Source organism: Vipera ursinii (genome assembly GCF_947247035.1).
Source record: "Vipera ursinii genome assembly, chromosome: Z".
NCBI lineage: Eukaryota > Metazoa > Chordata > Lepidosauria > Squamata > Viperidae > Vipera > Vipera ursinii.
In genome coordinates this window covers 86,637,467-86,660,679 of record NC_139517.1, presented here as the reverse complement: position 1 = coordinate 86,660,679, position 23,213 = coordinate 86,637,467, and the positions used below count along the sequence as shown (strand labels likewise).

Here is a 23,213-nt window from a genome sequence, read left to right as displayed (position 1 = left end):
ATTAATTTTTCCTTTTTTCTCCCTTCCTTTTCCTTCCCTTTCCAGTAGGCAGATAAGTGGCTGTTGCAGGATAAGGGAGCAAGTGAGGAATTGTGAGAATAGCTGGGTAACTGTCATAGAATATTGAAATGTGTAGAGTCCTCATGACCACAGCAGCAACCCAGTTGCATTACCACAATTTCCCCACATTTCATTCCTTCAAAAGTAATGGGTCCTGGATTTAGAACACATTCTGTAAGTCCATTTGAGATACCATGGTTCACAATTTACTGTTCTATGATACATTGTTTTGCTCAGTTAAAGATCACAAAGAGAGCTTTAGATAGATGAATGAATAACAAATTCATTACAAATAACAAATAACAGTACAACCCAACTCAGAATATTGTTTGAAAGAAGTAAAACAGAATCTTGCAAGTCTGAAAGTACATGTTCTCCCATCTCAAGAAACTGAGGAAGATTTCTGAGATTTGTTTCACCCATATCCATGCTGCTCCTTTTATCTGACTATTCCCTTGGCTGCACCTCTTCTCTCTATCTCCCAATTCCCATATATCATTATGATCTCTTGATTGCTAAACACATAGCAGAAAACAGCATATTTTGTGGGGTAAGACTTTAGAACTTCCCCTTCTTCCTCTGCTATTATGATTTTTCAATAGAAATCAAAATGTTCCCTTTACAAAGGGAACTAAAACTTATCATTCAATCAAATATTTTAGGTTCATGGACTTGAAGCTATGTAAGATCTAACACTAGGTAGAATCTGGGAGCATGGGCAAGATAGAAATTCAGGTATTCCATGTGACTTGTCAAGACCAAAACCAATAGCTCCCAGGCCCAGGCTGTTCTTTCTTTACCATGAATGGTTTATGCAATCACAATATCTTGTTGCTTATTGAGGAATGACTTGTTCCATTACAAAATATAAGTTTATGAAGTTCTTCCAAAATTGATTATGGGCATGGCATAGATCCCCAGCCAACTTAGAATTTACAGCAGCACAGGTATTATTGGGCATTATAGCTCATTATAGAGCATGGGCTTTCATTCTTTCCCCACTTGAAGAGTCCATCTAGAGCAGGTGGGGCACATTTTCTGAGAAAGTGGGACAAGGTAGCTTTGCTGGATATGTAGAACAAAATGCCTCTAGCTCTTATAGCAGCGTTCCCAACCCCTGGGCCGTGGCCCATTACTGAGTGGCAGCTTGTTCAGAACTGGGCTGCAGAAGTGGCGGGTGAATGCCCACACAGGTCTACTTATGCACGTAGCTCCATTTGTGCAACCGCTTGAGCAAATGAAGCTGTGTGCACGTGCGAGTGCACCCACCACTTATACAGAAATATCCCCTCTTCCCCTCAACAGTCCACAAAGCTGGAAAGATTTGAGACCGCTGTCTTACAAAACAAGGCCTACCTGACAGCAACAAGCTTTTTATCCAGGGTGAGACATGGTCTGGCTGCTAATATTTATAAAAACATTTGAAAGAGATGGAAAATATCAGAACATCAAAAAGGGGAATCTTTAACTGTGTGTTTCCTAGGGAGAACTCGATGGGACCAGGTTCACGGTCCATCAATATATAAATAAGGATGCAACAAAGTTTGCTGCTAATATGAGAACTTTGTTTTAAATGACTCATCCAGGATTTTGTCTGCTACAAACTTCTGGAAGTGATCCATTGAATGGCCTTAAATAGATTTAGAAAAAAATAAAAGAATATAAAGTTCCAAGTCTCTTTCTGGTATTATTATACATCACATTGTTTTACTTCTAGTTTACTTCAGCTAAAGTCATATCACTGTTCAGAGATTCATTAAACTTTCTTTTGGAATAAATTCTGATCAAAGGTAGTTGATAATTCTTTGCATATCTTCTGAAATGTAAATAGTCTGTATTACTGTTGAGATTCATAGTAAGTTATAGTGATAAGGTTAGAACAACCATAGCCACATACACAGATGAAATTATTCTGCTTCTGTTGCTGTGTTAGAATTTTATTTGCTATGGGGTAAAACAGATTTGCAAAATTCACAGTTAACTTAAAACAACCTTTTATTCATAGGCTTGACTGCCTTCAGGAAGAAAAGAACATCTGGTTATTTAAAGAACACAATATGTTCATTTTCTATTACTTTTGTTTCTAATTGTTTTTTTTATTTGAACAACTCAAGTTAGAACTGTTTTTAATCACTTTATATTTTTCTGATTGCCATGCCTATTTTCCATTTAAAGCTTGTAATGAACCAAAAACTTTTGAAGGGGAGGGGAAAAAGAAACTACTCCACTTATTCATTTCTCACAAGGTACAATATTCATTCAAATCATATCAATCTGTATCAAAGTAATTTTGATAAACATACTTTTATTCTGAAGAAGTGCAGCCTGTAGAGCAGGGGTGTCAAACTCAATTTCATTGAGGGCCACATCAGCATTGCGGTTGCCCTCGGGGGGACAGGTGGGTATGGCCTGGGTGGGTGTGGCCTAATGGGTGGGCGTGGCTAGAGTGTGTATGGCCTACTGGGTGGGCATGGCCAGCTCTACAATGTTCGCATGAAGGGTGCCTATGGGGGCCTGGGCAGGAGTGGGACAGATCCGAGGGCCTCTGGCAGGCAGAGGGTCTCTGGGCCAGGGCCAAGGCAGTGGGGGGCCGTTCCCTCATTGTTTCCAGGATGGCTTCGCGGGCCACATGAAACCACTTCGCGGGCCGGATCTAGCCCCCGGGCCTTGTGTTTGACATGTCTGCTGTAGAGAATGTAGTATGTATATTCTGAATACATGTATTAAGTCAAAGAGAAATGGGAGTTTAGCCTCCGTAATATAAAGTTCCCCCATGTATTAAAACTCATTGAGCTGGCTCAAGACTTAGGGAACTTTGGAGAAGTCCTAATGAAATTGCTGAGATTTAAATTAAACACTAAATTAGGGCACATGAACTTCAAAGCATTTACTGCAAGTGCAATTAACTTTAAATCCAACTTCTGTGGGCTACCTTTGTTTTAAGAAACATTGATTTTGTTCTTCTAGTAGTTTGGTTTTGTAAGCAACAATGCTTTGCAAATGTTGCAGCTTTAATATTGGATGTTTACTTGCAGAATAGTTAGATGGTAACTATAAATAAATTTTAATACAATCATTCAAAATACATGCAAATATTTTTAGACTTCAGGGGTGATTTGGCATCAACAAACATTAACAAAAGGATACAATAGAAAATTAAAAACAGTCATTTGAACTTTGCTCAGTGCAGGAATACAGATTAAAGAATTCCAGGTAGATAGATTGATAACTGTTTAATATTTTGAAAAATCCAAAGAAGGGGGAAATCTTATAATCTCCTTGCATAATTGTTGCCATTGTTGCAATGCACTCAGTGTTGAGATCTTTTCCCGTAATTTTCAATTAGAATCTGCCTTCCTGTAATTTAAATTAATTATTTTGTTCCTGTATTTCAGAACAAGAGACATTTTAACCTTGTTCCATAAGATTTATTCTCAGGTATTTGAAGAATACTACAAAATTCTTTTCTCAAGATTTTAATCCCTTGATTATTCCTGCTGTCCTTTTCTGAGACATTTCCATTTTCTTTGTGTAGTTTTTTAAAAAGATGCTTTCTGGAATGAAGATTTTTGGAATAAAAAAATTAAGAGAGGCACAGAATTTGCTAGGTACTAAGAAAAATGCCTAGTACATCTCGGTGTTATTCTGAATACCCCAGTTTAAATTATAGGCACCACAACTCTGCCTATAATGGCTCTTTTTAAAAACCAAACATTTGGAAAATCTGTTTTTTTTGAAGACAGAAATAGGTGTCTTCCATATTTTTTAAATACAGAAAAATAACATTGTTTCACATAACATTTTCCTGACCATTTTTTATTATTGTTTATTTACTAGAGCACACAGTATAAAATCCATGATTATATTTTTCCTGCTACTGAAGAACATGCAATTTTAAAAGTACATTATTTTCTGCTTTAAATTTCATAGCTTCAAGATGAATTCTTAGATGCTTAAAGTGTGAGTAATGACAGCCTGTTTAGCATTAAAACAAACATTTCACACACATGAAGGAGGTTGGAAAAATTAACATTAAAAATAAGTTCTATGTACCATACACAGTTATTGAAGCTATTTAAAGACATTCCTCAAGAAAGCATTAACTAAGAATTGTGCATTAAGACTTCAGATTGCAAAGATGGCTCTTTAGAAATACAATCACAACTGCAAATTGTTTTTAAGATAAGGATATTTGATGCCCAAACTGAATTTCATTCAATATACCTGGATTTTAATGTTAATTTTTATATTTTGTTTTACTTATAGTTATATTACATTGCACATGGCTACAGCCTCTAATGCAAATATACTATATAAATAAATAAATAAATAAATATAATTTTAGTAGTTATCACAAACTTTAATATGAGTTTACAATGATACATTTTTGTGGCTTTGGTTAGGAAAAAAACTGCAATTTGTCGAACACACACATATGTTTCATGTATTTTATGCCTTTATAGGCATAAAACATCTTACAGGTAATCGAATTAGGACCACAATTGAGCCCAAAATTTCTGTTGCTAAGCAAGATATCTGTTAAGTGAATTTTACCCCAAGTTACGGCTTTTCTTGCCATAGTTGTTAAGTGAATCACTGCAGTTGTTAAGTGAATCTGGCTTCCCTACTGACTTTGCTTGTCTGAAAGTCAAAAAAGGTGATCACATGATGCCAGAACACAACCATTATAAATATGAGTCAGTTGCCAAGTTTTTAAATTTTGATTCCATGGCCATGGGGATGCTGTAATGGTCAGAAGTGTGAAAAATGGTCCCCAGTCACTTAGGATTAGTGCCATTATATCTTTGAATGGTCACTAAACTGTTGTTAAGTCAAGAACTATCTGTATTTGTCAAAAACACAGATATAACTTTTTAAATATTATGTATTTGGTTCACATTCTGTTATGCTCAAAGGAGAGCATAGTGAAATGAGTGACTTCTCAGTAATTTCAATCACATATGAATCTGAAAACAGTCATTAGGTTTCCAACCAACAATGGTTTGTATGAATGAAAAATGAACCAGATTTGTTCCAAGTGGCCCATATAATGCAGTGTGCTCTGATAGATCCTGAATTATCATCCAAACTTTGAGATGTAAGGTCTTTTGATAGCTCTTTCTGAATTGGACTGCTTTGCCCTATGCTCAACACATCACTCCGCTTTCTTGCTCCCAATTTCACTTCTTTAATACTATTTGGGGTGTTCCATTAGTGATTTTAAAGTTCGGCAATTGACAAAATTTAGTGTAACTTACCTTTGGATCTCTGAGAAAAAGAGCTTTCAAGATTAATGAATGAACATCTCCGATAGGTGGATAATGCATCAGAAGGCCCAAGCAAGTCTGATAATTACTTGATATCACTACAAGAAAACAGTGTAATGAAATGGCTGGTAGTTGCTTGCCTATAAACACAGTCAAGAGTTAATTGGCATTTCCTCAATTGGCAGTGAAAAATAGGGAAAAAGAAAAGAGAGAAAAAAGGGAAAAAGAGAAGAGAGAAAAGCCAGGGGTAGGGTAAAACTGATACGTAAAGGAAAAAATGTTTGGTGGAATGCATCCCGAAGGGTAGTAGGAAGGGGCTCCTTCCCAGACAGCAAAGAGACAGCTGAATCTAGAACCTCTGGCATGCAGGCAGAGGGTGAAGGCAAACCCTGCTCCAGCAGAATAGGTCCAGAGACAGATAAATAAAATTTTAAATTATTTATAAATATTTTGTTCATCAAATAAAGAAAAGACAGGTTATATTTCATCATCCCCATGATTAAAATATAATGTAAATGGAAGGAGGAGGAAGAGGAGGAAGAGGAGGTGGTGGTGGAGGAGGAGGAGGAAGAAAATTGATAATATCAGAATGCTTTATCATTTTGGGATAGCGGTGGTGATATTTTAAAACTATACTTATCTGGAGATAAAATAAATATAAAAGTTATGATAATTCTGCTGAAATAAAGCCAATGCCAATTCATCCTTTTCCAATTATGACTTGAAATTGGAAATTAAACATTTTAACACAGAACAAATAATTCTAATTAAACACATCCAATGTGTTTAAAGTATTCTAGATATGTTCTAAATATATCCAATACCATTAACAAGACTAGGACTCAGCATTACTAATCTCTTGATTTCAATTCATTCTAAACTGGACCAACTTAATAATAATATCATCAAATACTATAGCATTACTTTATTTCAATACATTTACTTCCCAAACAATTGAGAACAAAACTTTCCTATTTATTCATAAAGAACATAGAACATCCACATCTCTCTTAAAATTAAATTTTGTTAGATTTCTAGTTCTAGAAAGCAAGCCCAGTTGCCATTTGACTGTCTATCTGGCATGATAGGAAAATTAAACAAAATTCTAAGTAAAATTAAATGTGTATCTTTAGGTACCTGTTTACATACTATGTAAGCTACTTTAATTCTATAGTACAGCCTAAATCTTGACACTTTATCTGTCTAAGCAGCTTATTATTATTTTTCTAAAATTATTTGCCCTACAAATCATCCATAGGTAGTATTATTTTGTAAACATATTTTGGAATAACTTCAACTGTTTTTTAAAAATGTAGTTATATAAACAATACTTTTTTCATTAATTAAAAATCTTAAGAGAGAAATCTTTTTGGAGAACATGGGAAAATCACTGCAACAAATATAATGGCTTTTTAACAGAATTGGACATTTAGGAGAATGATTCTGTCCCCTTCTTAAATGTGAGTCATCATTTGGTACCTTTCCATCATTATCTGAAGAGGTTTATGAGGACAAGTTGCAGGACAGGGCAAAATGAATAATTATAATTGATAGTGGGAGGCACTTCATCATCTTCATTTCTGTTGCTGATCTGACAGCTTGTAATTTTATACATCTGCTTTCATTTATAAAGCTTTCACTTATCCTACTCATTTTTTATCTGTTCAGTTTCTTTTTTCTTTTGTTTTCTTGTTCATGTACAGATACCTGCTTTCTTCTTCCTTTTTACTTGAAGCTAGCATAATGAAGAGAATACAATAGACTCAGTCAAGAGATCTTTCTGCTGAATATAATAAATGGACTATGCATTATATAGAACCAATCAAATGAAATGTAGCATACTATAAAGGCAGTCATGATAAGAAATCCTTCAACATTGTTTTATAAACAATGTTGAAAGTAGTTAGCATATCCTTAATGGCTTTTCTGAAGCAGTGTTTGATTTATTTTCTTCAAACACTCCTTTTTAACATTGCAACTGAAACCAGATTTTATATTTCCTCCGTTGATTGTCTTTTGGAAATAAAACTGGGTATGATATGATTTTTAAAGATAATTTTGGTAAATGGAATGGATTCAATAATGATCAGAATATTGACAGTAAATTAGTTATAGGTGCTATAAAACAGCAATCAAGAAACTCTTGAACATAAATAATAATGAACAATGGTAGGGGACTAAACAACTATTTTTATTCAACTATGGCTATTGGAGAAATATTAGTTAATTAATGTTTGTATGTCTCAAAATGCAACCTTAAGGTCTACTAAGGTTTAATGCAGAGATAAATCTGATAAAAGAAAAATAAATAAAACCCATTGTGTTCATTTACGTTTTAGGCATTTAGTAAATGTGCTTAAATTTACAGTCTTAATACAGAAATACATTCAAAATGAACATAAATGAACATAATAACCTAATATATATAATAGTAAGAATTCTAACACATTTGAAAAAAATGGAAAATCTCGATATTTAGATGATTAATATTGAGAAAATTATGACTGATGTTTGAATATTAAGGGGAAATTAAGCTTAAATAAGAATTATGTAAATAGGGGACTTCTGGTCCTGTGCGGTAGTGACTGGTTATGGGTTTGTGGACTGCCGCACCCCCACGGCTAATTTTCATCCTGCCTGGAGACCCTAATGGGTCCAAGCCGCCCCGGAGAGGCGGTGAAGAAAAAAGAGTGCCCTGGCGACCCTGGAATGATGGCGGTCATTGCATTTGTCTTGGGGAAAGCCTTCTAACCCGACAGGAGAAAGGCTGTATTTCACTAATCAGCCCAAGCTATTTGCAGCTGAAGTCCAAAAGAACTAACCACCACAACATTAAACAATGTGCTTGAAATTGGGTGAGGAATCTGATTTTCCCCTTCCTATCCTACACTTAATTTCCTGGAAAAGATTCTCAAGAAGCAAAATACCTCCGAAAGTGAAGGAGGAGGACTTCCGTCCCACCCTTATACTAACGGAAGCGGCGAATTAAAATTTCCATGGAGGATCAAAATATATGGTAGTGAAATAAAATTTATAAACTTGAAAGCTAAAATTTAACTTTGGACAAGTTTAAAATTGTTGAATGGTTAAAACTTTCATTTTAAAGACCATTGTTCATAGTGAAAACTAAATAGATGCTGATACCTAGTGGTGGATAAAGATTATGACAGTTATGATTTCCACAGAGAACTTGCCAAAATCTGGGAAAAGCTAATCTGTGTTTGTGACCTTGAAAGCTTTAATAACAAAAAACAGCTGTGACAAAAAAAAGACAACAGTCTGGGCTGCAGACAAAGAGAGAATTATAAACTTTAGAAACAAAATCTTTTTTGAACACTTTGGATTACAAATATCTATTTAACCGGGACTCTAAACCTATTTGCTGATAAGAAGGAAAACTTCAACTTTTGGCCATCATGGATCAGAGACATGTAGATAGAACACACCAAGAAAACATAAATACCTCTCAGGAGGAGATATATAGTGTACTGCAATTAACTCAAATCACAAAGAAATCCAAAATAAATTTGAAAATATAAATAAATCTATTTCTTTTTTTTATTAAAGAGTTTTACAAAAACAAGATTTTACAATATATCCCCAAATCCCCCCCACCCAAACCCGCCCACTCCCCCCCCACTTCCCAGAGCTAAATACAGGATTATAGTTATAATAATCATATTCTAAATAAAAATTTTGCATAATATACAATTAACCAAATTCATAATGTGCTTTAACTCCCCTTTAACATAACTACATACAAAGTACCAACACTAAGATCAATAACAATATCCCTCTAAAATCTACTCATAAGCTAAATGGAACTTTTTAGTCCCATATTTATTCTGAATATAATCTATCCATCTCCTCCAAACTGAAATAGATCTTTCCTGTGAATGATCTTTCAAGTAAGCAGAAATCTTAGACATTTCTGCTAGATTCAAAACTTTAAACACCCATTCTTCTATAGTAGGCAAACTATCCTTCTTCCAATATTGTCCCACCAGTAACCATGCTGCTGTTATCATATTTAACATCAAATTGGTTTCTTTAACATCACAATCCACAACAATACCCAATAAAAACAATTGCGGAGAAAACTTTATCTTTCTCTTAAAAATCTTTTGAATGTTCCATAAATCTATTTCTAAGTTAACTCTACAACAACAACAAAAACTTCCAGGAAACAACAGAGAAGGAGTAGACAAAACAAATAAGTAGTCATAAAGTTGAAAATAGAGACAGAACTTAACAAAGCAAGAAAACATGATCTAATCCTAGTGGGGAAAATTTTACAAGAAATGGAAAAAACAACTCATCCCTTAAGACTACAAAATAAATCTGAGCACAAAAAAACCCCAGATTGGATAAAATGGAATGTAGAGATGTTGAAAACATCAGAGAGAAAGGAAGTGATAAGAGAAGCAAAGAAGGAGAAAAAGAAAAAGATTTTCAAGAAACATGGAAAGGCAAAAGCCTCATATAAAGACACTTTATTCAATTTACTTCTTATACCTACAGCAACAGTCATGAATATATGGAAAAACTTTTTGATTCAGAAAAACACATTGATCAAGAAAGATACTGGTCAAAGGAAAAAGATTAAAGTGAAAATTAAGAAAATAGATGATGGGATCTACCAGAGAGAATATATAAAAAAGAAACATTTGTTTGAATATGGTAAAAGAAATAGAAAAGATTCTGAATACATATGTTATTCTAAGAGGGATAAATTCCTTAAATAATATTGTATGCTTTTTCCCCCTTTTTTATTTTATTTCTTGATATAAGTAATATAATACTGTTGAAATGGCTTAGATGAAGGAAATATTTTAGATAATTAAATGTGTTTAGGGAAATTATAAAGTATAAAAAAGAAAAAAATGTTTTGAATAAGAGTTAAAGGATTAAATGACTAGACACATTAAATGGAATATTTAAAGATTAAATATATTTTTAATTATGGTTAAAAAGAATAAGAAATTTTGGGAATGAATATATATTAGCTTAGGAGGAATATATATCTTAAGTAGTATTTTACTTTTTACTTTGCTTTACTCTAGCTCTCTTCCTTTTATATACTGTTTTTACCTATTCTTTAAGAAATGTAAGAGTGTTGAGATGGTTTATATGGGAAAAATGAATGTAAATCTTTAAATGTAATTAACTGTTGAGAAAATCTTAACCAGCAAGAATACTTTGAACTTTATGGGAGAAACAAATCTAAATAAGGGCTGTAACAGGATATAAGATAAGGCAACCAGAATGATTAGATAGAAAATAAATATTATATTGATGTGATCATTATTTCTAGGAATATTGGAAAAAAAATCATATATGTAATTATTATTTATCAAAATAATATGAACTGTATTAATTCAAGGTTTGCAAAGAAGACATTTTGGGGAAAAAGGGGAATCAACTAAATGTACAATGGTGATTATGAATTACAGAAACCAACTGTTAATGATTTTTCTTTACAAATGTAAACCCAGCAAACACACTGTTTACCAACTATTAAGTGATTTATGTTTAAAAAAATCAATAAAATGTATGGAAAAAAAGAATTATGAAAATAGGATATATGAACTAATAAGATGATTTTTATAAAAATACAAGTTGATAAGAAAAAAGTCATACTATTATTTGTAGAAACAAAAAATGTTTATATTTAACCATTTATGCATTGAAAATATTAAGAATTGTATTTGATTAAAGCTGAAAAAGGAGAATACTATTGGGAGAAGGGAAGATCAAATAAATATATTAATTAATATACTAATTATGGAATTACAAAAATTAATTATTATTGACTGTTAATTAACTACTATTTCCCCCCCCCCCAAAATATATGAACCATGACAACATGCTGTATACAAGGCACTAAGGATTGTTATTGCAGAAAATCAATAAAACATTTCTAAAAAAAAAGATAAATTGGTATAAGGTAAATAGGTAAAGGTCAGCTGCAAAGAAAGCTTTACAAAAATATGAAAATGCCTCCAGCTTTCCCCGCTAGTAATCATTAAAAAATTCAAACAATAATTGATATAATACAATTGCAATTAAACCTCCCTCTCCCCAGCCTTTTATTTACTTTGGACCCCAAATTAATTTATTTGTTTGGTTTGGTCATTGCAAATAATGTTTTGGGTTTTTGGTATGTGTGTGTTTGTGTATGTTGAAATGTTTGTGTAGTGTTTCAAAAATAGAAAAAGCTGCAAATACAAATCAATTTTTCCTAAAAGAATGAACTACAAGAAACAATCTATATTGTGAAGTAAGCAGAGAAGAAACTGTTCTTTTATCAGTGCCTGAAACGAAAACAAATAGGAGTAATGCCAGATGTTAAGCATTCCTCAGCATCAAAAAATATTAATATATTAAACATGCAAAAAGAGTTTCTACGGAGTAGATAATGGCAGCCAGAAATTTTGTAGCTTAGAGAATACTAACCTGTAGTCTGTCTTTTTTCCTGTAATTTTTTCCTTACAAATGAAACTATGCACAACTTTATATATAACACTTTGCATGGGTGGTTGTACAGTCACCAAATTAGATTTGATATTTTTGTCCAGCTATTAAATCCTTTCCAAGGATCTTTGTGGTTATTATTATGGGTGAGTTATCTGGTTAGATTCACAATCTAAGGCAGGTGGAAACTTAACAATTCAAATCCTAATCAAGGATTTAAGAATTTTGATTTTCTATTTTTTATTATATTGGCTGACTCTAAGATCACTCATGGAATAAAAGGCTTCACCCACCCTAGTCTGAAGCCCGGGAGAACAACTACTAGCCCAGCTTTTAAGGCAGAAGCAGGAGGCATAATTAACATTGATAGATGCATTGTATTATGTAATGCTGAAATAAAAATTAATTGATGAGTTAAGAGAATAATTCCATTTATTTTTGAAAGATATAGGAAAACTCCCAAAAACATTTTTTTAAAATAATTATTCTTTTAGAATAATTATTTGAACTGATTTGAACCAGGAACATTTCCAATCTGAGTTGACTGTCATCTTTTCAAAATGCTCACAATATTATGACCAAAATTACTGATGGCAATCAATCAAAAATCAAGGTCAATATTTCATTCCAAATTGATTTCTGACATACTAACAATACCCGATGTTTAAATTGAAGGAGAAAATGATTTATTTTTGGAATGAGATATGATGAACAGATCTCTGGGTCTAACAGGCCTTAAAATAAGTAAAACTAGGATAAATTTAGCAATTTTGGCATTGGAGTGGCACTATATTTTAAATAAATAAGTAGGCTTCACATTAAAGGCAGAAATTCAAGTGTTCCATGGTTGGGCAACTGTTGTCTTCTCATATTTTGTTGATAAAACAAAAACATTTTCTATATAGAAATATTATGAATAATAAATCACAAGAGTATTTATGATGTTTTTTTTAGGAATAACATGGACAGACATTTCTTCTCAGTATACCGAGCATTAAGGTCACTCAATATGAATGATATGATGCCTGTTAATGTATGCTAGTTCTTACATTACCTATATATTTGTTCAGAATATTGAATTTTGAGAAAAATGTTTCATAGTCCATGTAAATGATTAATCAGAGATGATGATGCTTGTCATGGACATATAAACACCTAGTTATACATTCAATTGGTCGCATTTGGGTGGTCAAATGATTTATTTCTAGGATTAAACCCTATGGGAAACTTTTGTTTTATTATGTAAGCTATAAATATAATTTGCTTTGGTAAAACTTGCTTTACTTTTTATCTAATTTATTTGCATTCCTGAAAATATATTGTGGTATTTTATAAAAGCATCATTAGCAATGCATGCCCAAATTTTAACATTAAAAATATTCATATTAAGAAAGGAGTTGAAATACTTGCCTATTATGATCCTCGACAATCAGGAATTTCACTTATGCTTGTTTACAAATTAGTCTACATGTCAGCCACACTTTTCTATGCTTTTTCAACTCTAGTCTCCTACATCAGAAGATCTAGAATATGCTACTATAGAATATACTGCAGTATGTGACACCTAACTGCATATTGCTTTTCCTCTGTCAGTTTAGATTATAATACTGGATCTATGAGATATTGTTAAACTCTACTTTCCAGCAGACCCAGCTATCATGAAAAATTATAAAGTATTTTGGTTTAAGAAAATGTGGACGGGCACAAATTTTCCACTCCTGAATTAGACGGAATGAGAGGCTCATAACAGCAATGCCTTTTCTGTTGTGGTGCCTGCCCTTTGGAATAACATCTTCTCCAAAATTTGGTTGACCCCAATTCTTTTAGTCTTCAGGAAGACTCTAAAAACTTGGTTTTACCTTTACCTTGAAGGTCTATCCTTACCTGTTTGGTGTAGTGATAAAAGCACCAGGCTAAAAAACTGAAACTGTGAGTTCTAGTCCTGCCTTTACCATGAAAGGCAGCTGGATGATACTGAGCCAGTCATGCTCTCTCAGCCCAACTCACCTCATAGGATTGTTGTTGTAGGGAAAGTAGGTGAAGATGTTTGTTATGCTTGTCTCCTTGAATTATTTGTAAGGTAACATACAAACAAGCAAACAAGCTTTGGGCTAGGATGATAAGTTTCTTGAGAGATAGGTATATATTTGGTGCAGTCCCAGAGTATATTATTGTTACGTTTATTTTGGCCTCGTTCTTGTTGTTGTTGTTGGTTTTAAAAGTAGTGTATCTTTCCTTTGTTTTATAATTAATATATACTACCTGTGGATGCATAACTGGTAACTAGTTATTTTATTATGTGTAGTGTAAAAGGCTAGTTTTTAACATTCATCTGAGTAAATCTGAAGATGGCTAACCTTTTGTAACAAGTTAACTGTGTTTAAGATGCCTTATGTGAATCTTTCAGGATGTATAAAACCAAGCAAATCTATAGACAGATAAACCAGGGTGGCTATTTTGTTAGTTGATCAAACATGGGCAGGATTGCACTATGGTGTGCAAAACAATAATTCAAAAAGATCATAGTTACAATTGTAGGATAGTTACAATTTATAGGAAAGAGCAGACATTATTATATTTATAATATTGTGCAGTCTTAGATAATATTGTTTGAAGTATTCAAAAATAATTCAGAACATACTTTCAAAGCACACATTGTAACTAAAGTTTGATACATAATTAACTTAAAATTCAGCATTTCAATGTTTTTGCACACACACACACACACACACACACACACACACACACACACACAAACGCTCCCTTTTTTCTTAAGAATCTTGTTACAAATAAAGCCACACATTAGACATTTATAAGTAAATGAAAATAAGACTAGGTAAAATAAGACTACTACCAAAGAACTTCTTCCGAACTTATGACTCATGTCTGTCATCTTTTTCTTCCCTGAGACTTTACAAAACTTATTTATTTATTTATTTTTAATTCCATTTATATCCCGCCCTTCTCCAAAGACTCAGGGCGGCTTACAAGCTTAGCAGTAGCCTTCATTCTATGTATATGCAACAGAACTTCCCTTGAGAAAGGATTTCTTAACATATTACTTTATTATTTTGGCCATCAATTATTTTCTGAGGGAAAGAATAAGAAAGTGAACTTTTAATTTTAAACTTTTAAAATGTGTTCAAAGTCTTTACCCCCTTCATGGATTACTGCCTTGTTGTGGCGAAGGGGCTTGCGTAATTCAATGAAGCTATGAGCTATGCCGTGCAGGGCCACCCAAGACGGAAAGGTCATAGCAGAGAGTTCTGACAAAACGTGATCCACTGGAGAAGGAAATGGCAAGCCACTCCAGTATCTTTGCCATGAAAACCCTATGGACAGTACCAAAAGGCAAAACGATATGACGCTGGAAGATGAGCCCCTCAAGTCGGAAGGCATCCAATATGCTACTGGGGAAGAGAAGAGGGCTAGTACTAGTAGCGCCAGAAAGAATGAAGCGACTGGGCCAAAGTTGAAAGGACGCTCAGCTGTGGATGTATCTGGTGGTGAAAGGAAAGTCCAATGCTGTAAAGATTTTTTCTCCATAGGAACCTGGAATGTAAGATCCATGAATCAAGGCAAGCTGGACGTGGTCAAACAAGAGATGACAAGACTGAACATCGACATCTTAAGTATCAGCGAACTAAAATGGACAGGAATGGGTGAATTTAATTCAGATGATCATCAGGTATACTACTGCATGCAAGAATCCCTCAGAAGAAATGGAGTAGCCTTCATAGTCAATAAAAGAGTAGGAAAAGCAATACTGGGATACAATCCTCAAAATGACAGAATGATCTCAGTTCGAATCCAAGGCAAACCATTCAATATTACAGTAGTCCAAGTCTATGCCCCAACCACCAGTGCTGAAGAGGATGAAATTGACCGGTTCTATGAAGCCCTACAGCACCCTATAGAACTAACACCAAAAAATGATGTCCTTATCGTCATGGGGGATTGGAATGCTAAAGTAGGAAGCCAAAAGATAACCGGAATAACAGGCAAATTTGGCCTTGGAGTACAAAATGAAGCAGGGCACAGGTTGATAGAATTTTGTCAAGAGAATACAATGGTGATAGCAAACATTCTTTTCCAACAACCCAAGAGATGGATCTACACATGGACATCACCAGACGGTCAACAAAGAAATCAGATTGACTATGTGCTCTGCAGCCAAAGATGGAGAACCTCTATACAGTCAGTAAAAACAAGACCAGGAGCTGACTGTGGCTCAGACCATGAGCTTCTCGTTGTAAAGTTTAGGCTTAAACTGAAGAAAGTAGGAAAAAGCACTAGGCCACTCAGGTATGAATTAAATCATATCCCTGTTGAATATACAGTAGAGGTAACAAATAGATTTAAGGAATTAGATTTGATAGACAGAGTGCCTGAAGAACTATGGACAGAGGTTCGCAACACTGTACAACAGGTAGCAACCAAAACCATCCCAAAGAAAAAGAAATGCAAGAAAGCAAAATGGCTGTCTGAGGAAGCTTTGCAAATAGCTGAGGAAAGGAGGAAAGCGAAAGGCAAGGGAGAAAAAGAAAGATACGCCCAACTGAATGCAGAATTCCAGAGAATAGCTAGAAGAGATAACAATGCCTTCTTAAATGAACAATGCAAAGAAATAGAAGAAAACAATAGAATAGGGAGGACCAGAGATCTTTTCAAGAAAATTGGAGAGATGAAGGGAACGTTTAATGCAAAAATGGGCACGATAAAAAATCAAAACGGCAGGGACCTAACAGAGGCAGAAGAGATTAAGAAGAGGTGGCAAAATTACACAGAAGAACTATACAAGAATGAGCTTAACATCCCTGTTAATCACAATGAGGTGGTCACTGACCTCGAGCCAGACATCCGAGAATGTGAAGTGAAGTGGGCCTTAGAAAAGCTGAGCAACAACAAAGCTAGTGGAGGTGACAGTATTCCAGCTGAGCTATTCAAAATCTTAAAAGACGATGCAGTAAAAGTGCAATTTGCCAGCAAATTTGGAAAACTCAACAGTGGCCATAGGATTGGAAAAGATCAGTTTACATTCCAATTCCAAAGAAAGTGACAAAGAATGTTCAAACTATCGCACCATTGCACTCATTTCTCATGCTAGTAAAGTTATGCTTAAAATCCTACAAGCTAGAGAGAAAGCTAGAGAGTTCCAGAAAAACATCTACTTCTGCTTCATTGACTATGCTAAAGCCTTTGATTGTGTGGATCATAACAAACTGTGGCAAGTTCTTAAAGAGATGGGCGTACCAGACCATCTTATTTGTCTCTTGAGAAACCTATATGTGGGCCAAGAAGCAACAGTGAGAACTGGACACGGAACCACTGATTGGTTCAAAATTGGGAAAGGATATGCAGAGCACATCATGAGAAAGGCAGGGCTAGATGAATCAAAAGTTGGAATTAAGATTGCCGGAAGAAATATCAACAACCTAAGATATGCAGATGATACCACTCTAATGGCACAAAGTGAAGAAGAACTAAAGAGCCTCTTGTTGCGAGTGAAGAAGGAGAGTGCAAAGGTTGGGTTGAAACTAAACATTAAGAAAACTAAGATCATGGCATCCGGCCCTCTCAATTCCTGGCAAATAGATGGGGAAGAAATGGAGGTAGTGACAGATTTTATTTTCCTGGGCTCCAAGATCACTGCAGATGGAGACTGTAGCCAAGAAATTAAAAGACGCTTGCTCCTCGGGAGGAAAGCCATGACAAATCTAGACAGCACACTAAAAAGCAGAGACATCACCCTGTCAACAAAAGTGTGTATAGTCAAGGCTATGGTCTTCCCGGTTGCAATGTATGGCAGTGAAAGTTGGACCATAAGAAAGGCTGAGCGCCAAAGAATTGAGGCCTTTGAGCTATGGTGCTGGAGAAGACTCCTGCGAGTCCCCTGGCCTGCAAGGCAATCAAACCGGTCAGTCCTAGAGGAGATCAACCCTGACTGCTCTTTAGAAGGCCAGATCCTAAAGTTGAAACTCAAAATACTTTGGCCACCTAATGAGAAGGAAGGACTCGCTGGAGAAGAGCCTAAAGCTGGGAAAGATTGAGGGCAAGACAAGAATGGGACGACAGAGAATGAGGTGGCTGGATGGAGTCACTGAAGCAGTAGGTGTGAGCTTAAATGGACTCCAGAAGATGGTAGAGGACAGGAAGGCCTGGAGGAACATTGTCCATAGGGTCGCGATGGGTCGGACACGTACAATCTTTTTAGATTGTATAAAACTACACACACACACACACACACACACACACACTTTCTAATTCATGCTTATCATAATACCCTGCTGTATTTTGGAGTATTAATTTTATACATTATTAGAAACTGATAAGTTTCTGATCTACTTTAAATAAGAATGTAAAAATGTCTGTGGAGATTCTCAGTCATCCAAGTCATGATTGTATCAAAGATGTTTTTTCAAAAGGCAACTGGACTATTTTAGGATTTTTTTTTCTTTGAAAAAATTTCACTTCTCATCCAAGAAGCTTCTTCACTTCTGCTTGGATGAGAAGCATTTTTTTTTTAAAGAAAAAGCAAACCAAGAAAATCAAGTTGCCTTTTTGGAAAAGCATCTTTGCGACAACCATGACCTGGGTCATTGAGAATCACCATAGACTCTTAAGGATTAGCAATTTCTTAAATTACCTGAATTAGAACATTCAAAGATTCATAAATAAAAGTCTAATAAAAAGGGGATTGTGTGTTCAAACAAGTTATTTGTATGTAGACAACAATCTAGAGGATCATAGCACAATTTATGTGAGTAAAAGAAGAATTTTTAGAAAATGCTGAATAACAAACTGAACTTATTTATTTGAATTTAAAAATTCAGATACAAAAGAATAAATGGATTAATTTCCAGATAAAATGAGCTACGTTTCTGGAATATATTTTTTTGACAAAAAAACCCCCCTTTTTACATTCTTGTCCAAACGTGCTTTTTAAAAAGGCAAATGGACTTTCTTTATTTTTCCTTGAACACGTTTTGCTTCTTATCCAAATAGAATTGAAGAAGCTTCTTGGATGAGAACTGAAATGTTTTCAAACAAAAAGAACAACCCAAAAAGTCCAGTTGCCTTTTGGAAAAAGCATTTATGGGGCTGGCTAATCCTTATAGCAAGTAGAGAAAAATACAACAAGCATACAGGAAAAAATATATCTAAGAAATTACGGAAGTAATTCCTCAACTATCCCACTTAATCTCACCCCATCTCAAAAAATGGGGAAGAAGCATATTTATTAGCTATGAAATACTAAACATTGGTTAGAAAATGATTATGGAAATCTGCAATAAGAATGAAATTCAACAATCATATTGGACATAAAATTCCCTGGTTGACCTCCTGAATAGGACTACATACACCAGTATTCCTATAGTATATGGAACAAATATTGCTTTAATATAATACTTTTTACATAATTCAGTACTGATATTTTTATTATATATTCAGTTAGTTTTATATTTCAAATTTACCTTGTTCACTCAAGATACTGTACACAATGTTTCTACCTCACATTTTGCCTACTGCTACAACTCTATGAGGTAGTATGTGACTAGCCTGAAGCCATCCAGCTGGCTTTCATACCAAAAGCTGAACTAGAGCTCATGTTCCCTCATTTTCTAGTCAAGCACCTTAACCATTACACCAACCTGGTACTTATACTGCATTTAACATAGTTTAGTCTTGGCAACTTTAAATCCTTTTGCAGTACCTGAGATTTGAAACTTTCAAGTTTTATAATGTGGCAGCCATGAGATAGTTTTGCTTGCTTATAGTAAACATAAATGAGTGAATTTCATATGTTAAGGATGTGTTTACTGGAACATACCCTGGCAAGTTTTAGAAAATTTAGCAGTTTGTACTTTTAATGGGTTTTAGAAAACAATGAAATATTCATTTCCAACTTGTATGCCATTCGCATCAAATGTGATTCCCAAATATCTATTTTATTTAAACATTACTGCAACTTCAGACATAAGAGAAGTTACTTCTATTAAGTGGAAATAAGTAGATTCTTAAACTGGATGGTCCAATCACTAATATTAACTGAGAAGTGCTGTACTTTTAAGTACTTCTATTACTTCTGCTAAGTAATGCTCTATTTTATAAACTCATCTCCTAGCTTTATACTTATTTCTACTCTATTCCTATTGTGAGTATAAAGCTGGGAGAGGAATATAAAGTATAAAGCCCTCGAAGTCTGTCACAAACTACAACTACTTTGTCATAGAAGAATTTCTGAATTGTTTAGCATTGTAAGAGATGGGGGTAAGAAATACTCATTTTGCAAGCTTCCATTATGTTAGTTCAGAGATTTGAACTCAAAATCCTCTGCTTCAACACTATTGTGCAAAAAGCCTAGAATTGAGCTGTGTTTTTTTAAAATAAAAGAAACACATTTTTATAATACACAAAATGTATGAGCATTAATTCAACATGCTCTAGAAAACATCTAACTGGGACTGGGTTTACATGGAGGGCAGCTGAACTAATTTTTAGGTAAAATCAACATACATTTTTTGGAGCCAACCTCATATTTTCTGACAGTTGAGAATGGAACAATGTGATGCAATAGAATATGTTTTAAAAAGTAATGTAAATGTTTTCAAAATTCTCTAAAGGTGTATACAGGTTTTTGGAAGCTTGGGTAACTCCTTCAGGTCAACTAAAGAACACTGGGGTTTTTTTTTAGAAGTGTATGAAGAAGAAGTGAAAGTTACGGATTTTTACATTTATAGTGGCAGTAGATTCCTAAACTGGATGGTCCAATTAATAAGATTAATTATTTATTTTATTTATCTTGTACTTTTAAGCATGTTTATGAAACAACTGAGATAATTTTGAGTTAGATTACAAATGTCCTTTATTTACTTCTAAGCTGCCCAAGGTTACTATGCTCAATTGCTTAAGAAAGATTTTTTTCAACTCCAAATTTCATATAACATCTAATTAAAAATCAGTTTCCTCTATAAATTCTCAAATTATGATAAACATTCTGAATTAATTATAATACATGACATTAAATAGTTAATAAAAAGAAAAAAGGACAGAAAAGAATTGCAAAATATGTCAATAATGAAATACTGATTTTTACTCAGTTTGTAATATCTGACAGAAGGTGGCGATCTATACTTACTTTGAACACTACATAATGCAATTCTACTTAGAATTCTGTATATGAAAAGGAGCATAGAAGGAATATGAGCATTAACATGATTTTTACTATTAATGTAATTGCCTTCATATGCTAACAATTAGATACCATCTATTTCCAGTTTAAATACTATATTTCAAGTAGAAAAATAATGCATACTGTACAAGAGCAAGTTATACATATGACTTAGATATAATAGGAATACTTACAGGCATCTCTAATATATAGCAACATAGCTAAGAAAATGTAGTCAACTAAATCAAGAGTGATGCTGTCAGCAAATAAAGCATCCCACACAACAAGAAGGTCCTGAAGGAGAAATTCTCGTCCAAATAGTAGTCTTATCCATCTCCTAGAACGAAATTCCAAGGAACACATCAAAAACTGCTTATCACAGATGAGAAATAATAATTTATAGAAAAATCCAATGCATAATAATTTATTAATAAAGGAGAATATCTGTAGCTCAGGGTTGACATGAAGGGTCTTTAGTGCTTTCTGAGCCTGGTTGTTTTCTTGCAGATGTTTCTTTACCCAAACTAGAAAACTAATGCTGGTAAGGAGTGCTCTTTGCCAATAGCAAACAACACTCCTTACTAGCACTGATGATACTACCTAGTTTGGGTAATGAAACATCTGCAAGAAAATGAACAAGCTCAGAGAGCACCAAGAACCCCTCATAATAATTTATTAGATACCTGGATGGTACTTATGGTACTGAGGCTTGGCTGTCCATGCAACAGAAAAGAACAAAACAAAATGAAACATTCAGACTTGCTGGAAGCAGATATACCAATTTAGCATACAGTTGAAACATTTAAAGGTAAGTAATTTAGCAAAACAGGATTGTCTTCCAATGATTCATACTTGAGAATGGATGGTCTGCCTGCTGAGGGAACTGTGACTTGGATACAAAATTCTTGATTCTACTTTACTGAGGGAAGACACAAATTGAATCAACAATTTAACCTGATTGTAACCCATAAATTTCTCTCTACTGTAACACAGTTTACTGAATGCAGTATATTTTTCTTTGAGGAATGATTAGGCAAAGTGAAGTAAAATATTTGGTTTATAAGTATTGTTTGGGGGTCATTACTTGACAGAAGGGTCAAACAGGTAGAAAAGGAATTCTAATCAGTAGAATTATGGAGGAGGAGAAGGAAGGACATTCTGGAAATGGGTTCTCCTTGATGGATGGCTGCCATTTTGAGGTTGTTTTTTTTAAACTTTTTCTGAGGACATTTTGCTTTGGGATTAAATTATCTAAGTAATTTTATAAGATGTTTGATATTGGTCTGTTGTCAAAATCCTTTTCATATGATCAGTCTAGACTGCTGGTAGGAACAATATGCTATTTTCTTGTCAGATTTTGACTTGGGGGGGGAAGAGAGAAAAGAAGACTTTCTTTCCCCCACAGCAAAAATGAAAGATGTGCAAGATATGTTAGTAATCAAACATGTGCATTTGCAAGTATTTTGTTGTTGACTCTTAGCCTGTTACCATATATGTCTATACCTGTTTTAAAGCTGACCCCAGTGAGAAGAGCCACATTCTGACATTATATATATATTCTTACATGTGCTTTTTTGGCTCCCAAACATTCTGGACTGAGAAGAATGAATTCACACAAATTAATTAAGCAGTGATTTTGTAGACATTTGGCTGCACTCTTTCTTAGGGTACCTTAGGGATCACCTGCTGCCGGCATCAATTTCCCTCCGCCCTGTGCGCTCCCACAGAGAGAGCCTCCTCAGGGTGCCACCGGTCAGAGAATGTCATCTGGTGGCCCCCAGGGGGAGGTCCTTCTCTGTGGGCGCGCCGGATTTATGGAATCGTTTGCTGGTCGAGCTCCGGATGGCGCCGGACCTTCGCTCCTTCCGACGCGATCTGAAGACCTACTTGTTCGAACAAGCCGGCCTGGCCTGATGGGTGACGGGTTTGGGTTTTATTATTGTTTTAATCTATTTTAACTTACTGTTGTAAACTTTTGGGCACTTTGTTTAATCTCTTTTAATTTTTGTATTCTTGTATTTTATATGTTTGCCCTGTTCACCGCCCTGAGTCCTTCGGGAGAAGGGCGGTATACAAATAAAATTATTATTATTATTATTATTATTATTATTTAACTGGATTTACACAATTATAACTGGAGACACATTGATAATTCATTTTTGAACTTTTGGTATGAAAGTAGTTCTAAGAGTAGATTTCCTCCCCTTCTTCCCAGTATGTAAGCCTATATATGGTTTAGA

At 34.4% G+C, this 23,213-nt stretch overlaps 1 protein-coding gene across 8 annotated transcripts in view; it reads right to left on the bottom strand.

Moving 5' to 3' along the window:
* TBC1D5 (TBC1 domain family member 5) overlaps positions 1-23,213 on the bottom strand; it is a 343,189-nt gene that overhangs the window by 53,898 nt on the left and 266,078 nt on the right. For all 8 annotated transcript variants that reach the window (XM_083376132.1, XM_083376127.1, XM_083376129.1 and 5 more), the window contains 2 exons: positions 21,168-21,310; positions 5,319-5,425 (listed from right to left, as the gene is read on the bottom strand). In XM_083376132.1, coding sequence (XP_083232258.1) covers positions 5,319-5,425; positions 21,168-21,310 — 250 coding nt within the window. The remainder of the gene's footprint in view (positions 1-5,318; positions 5,426-21,167; positions 21,311-23,213) is intronic.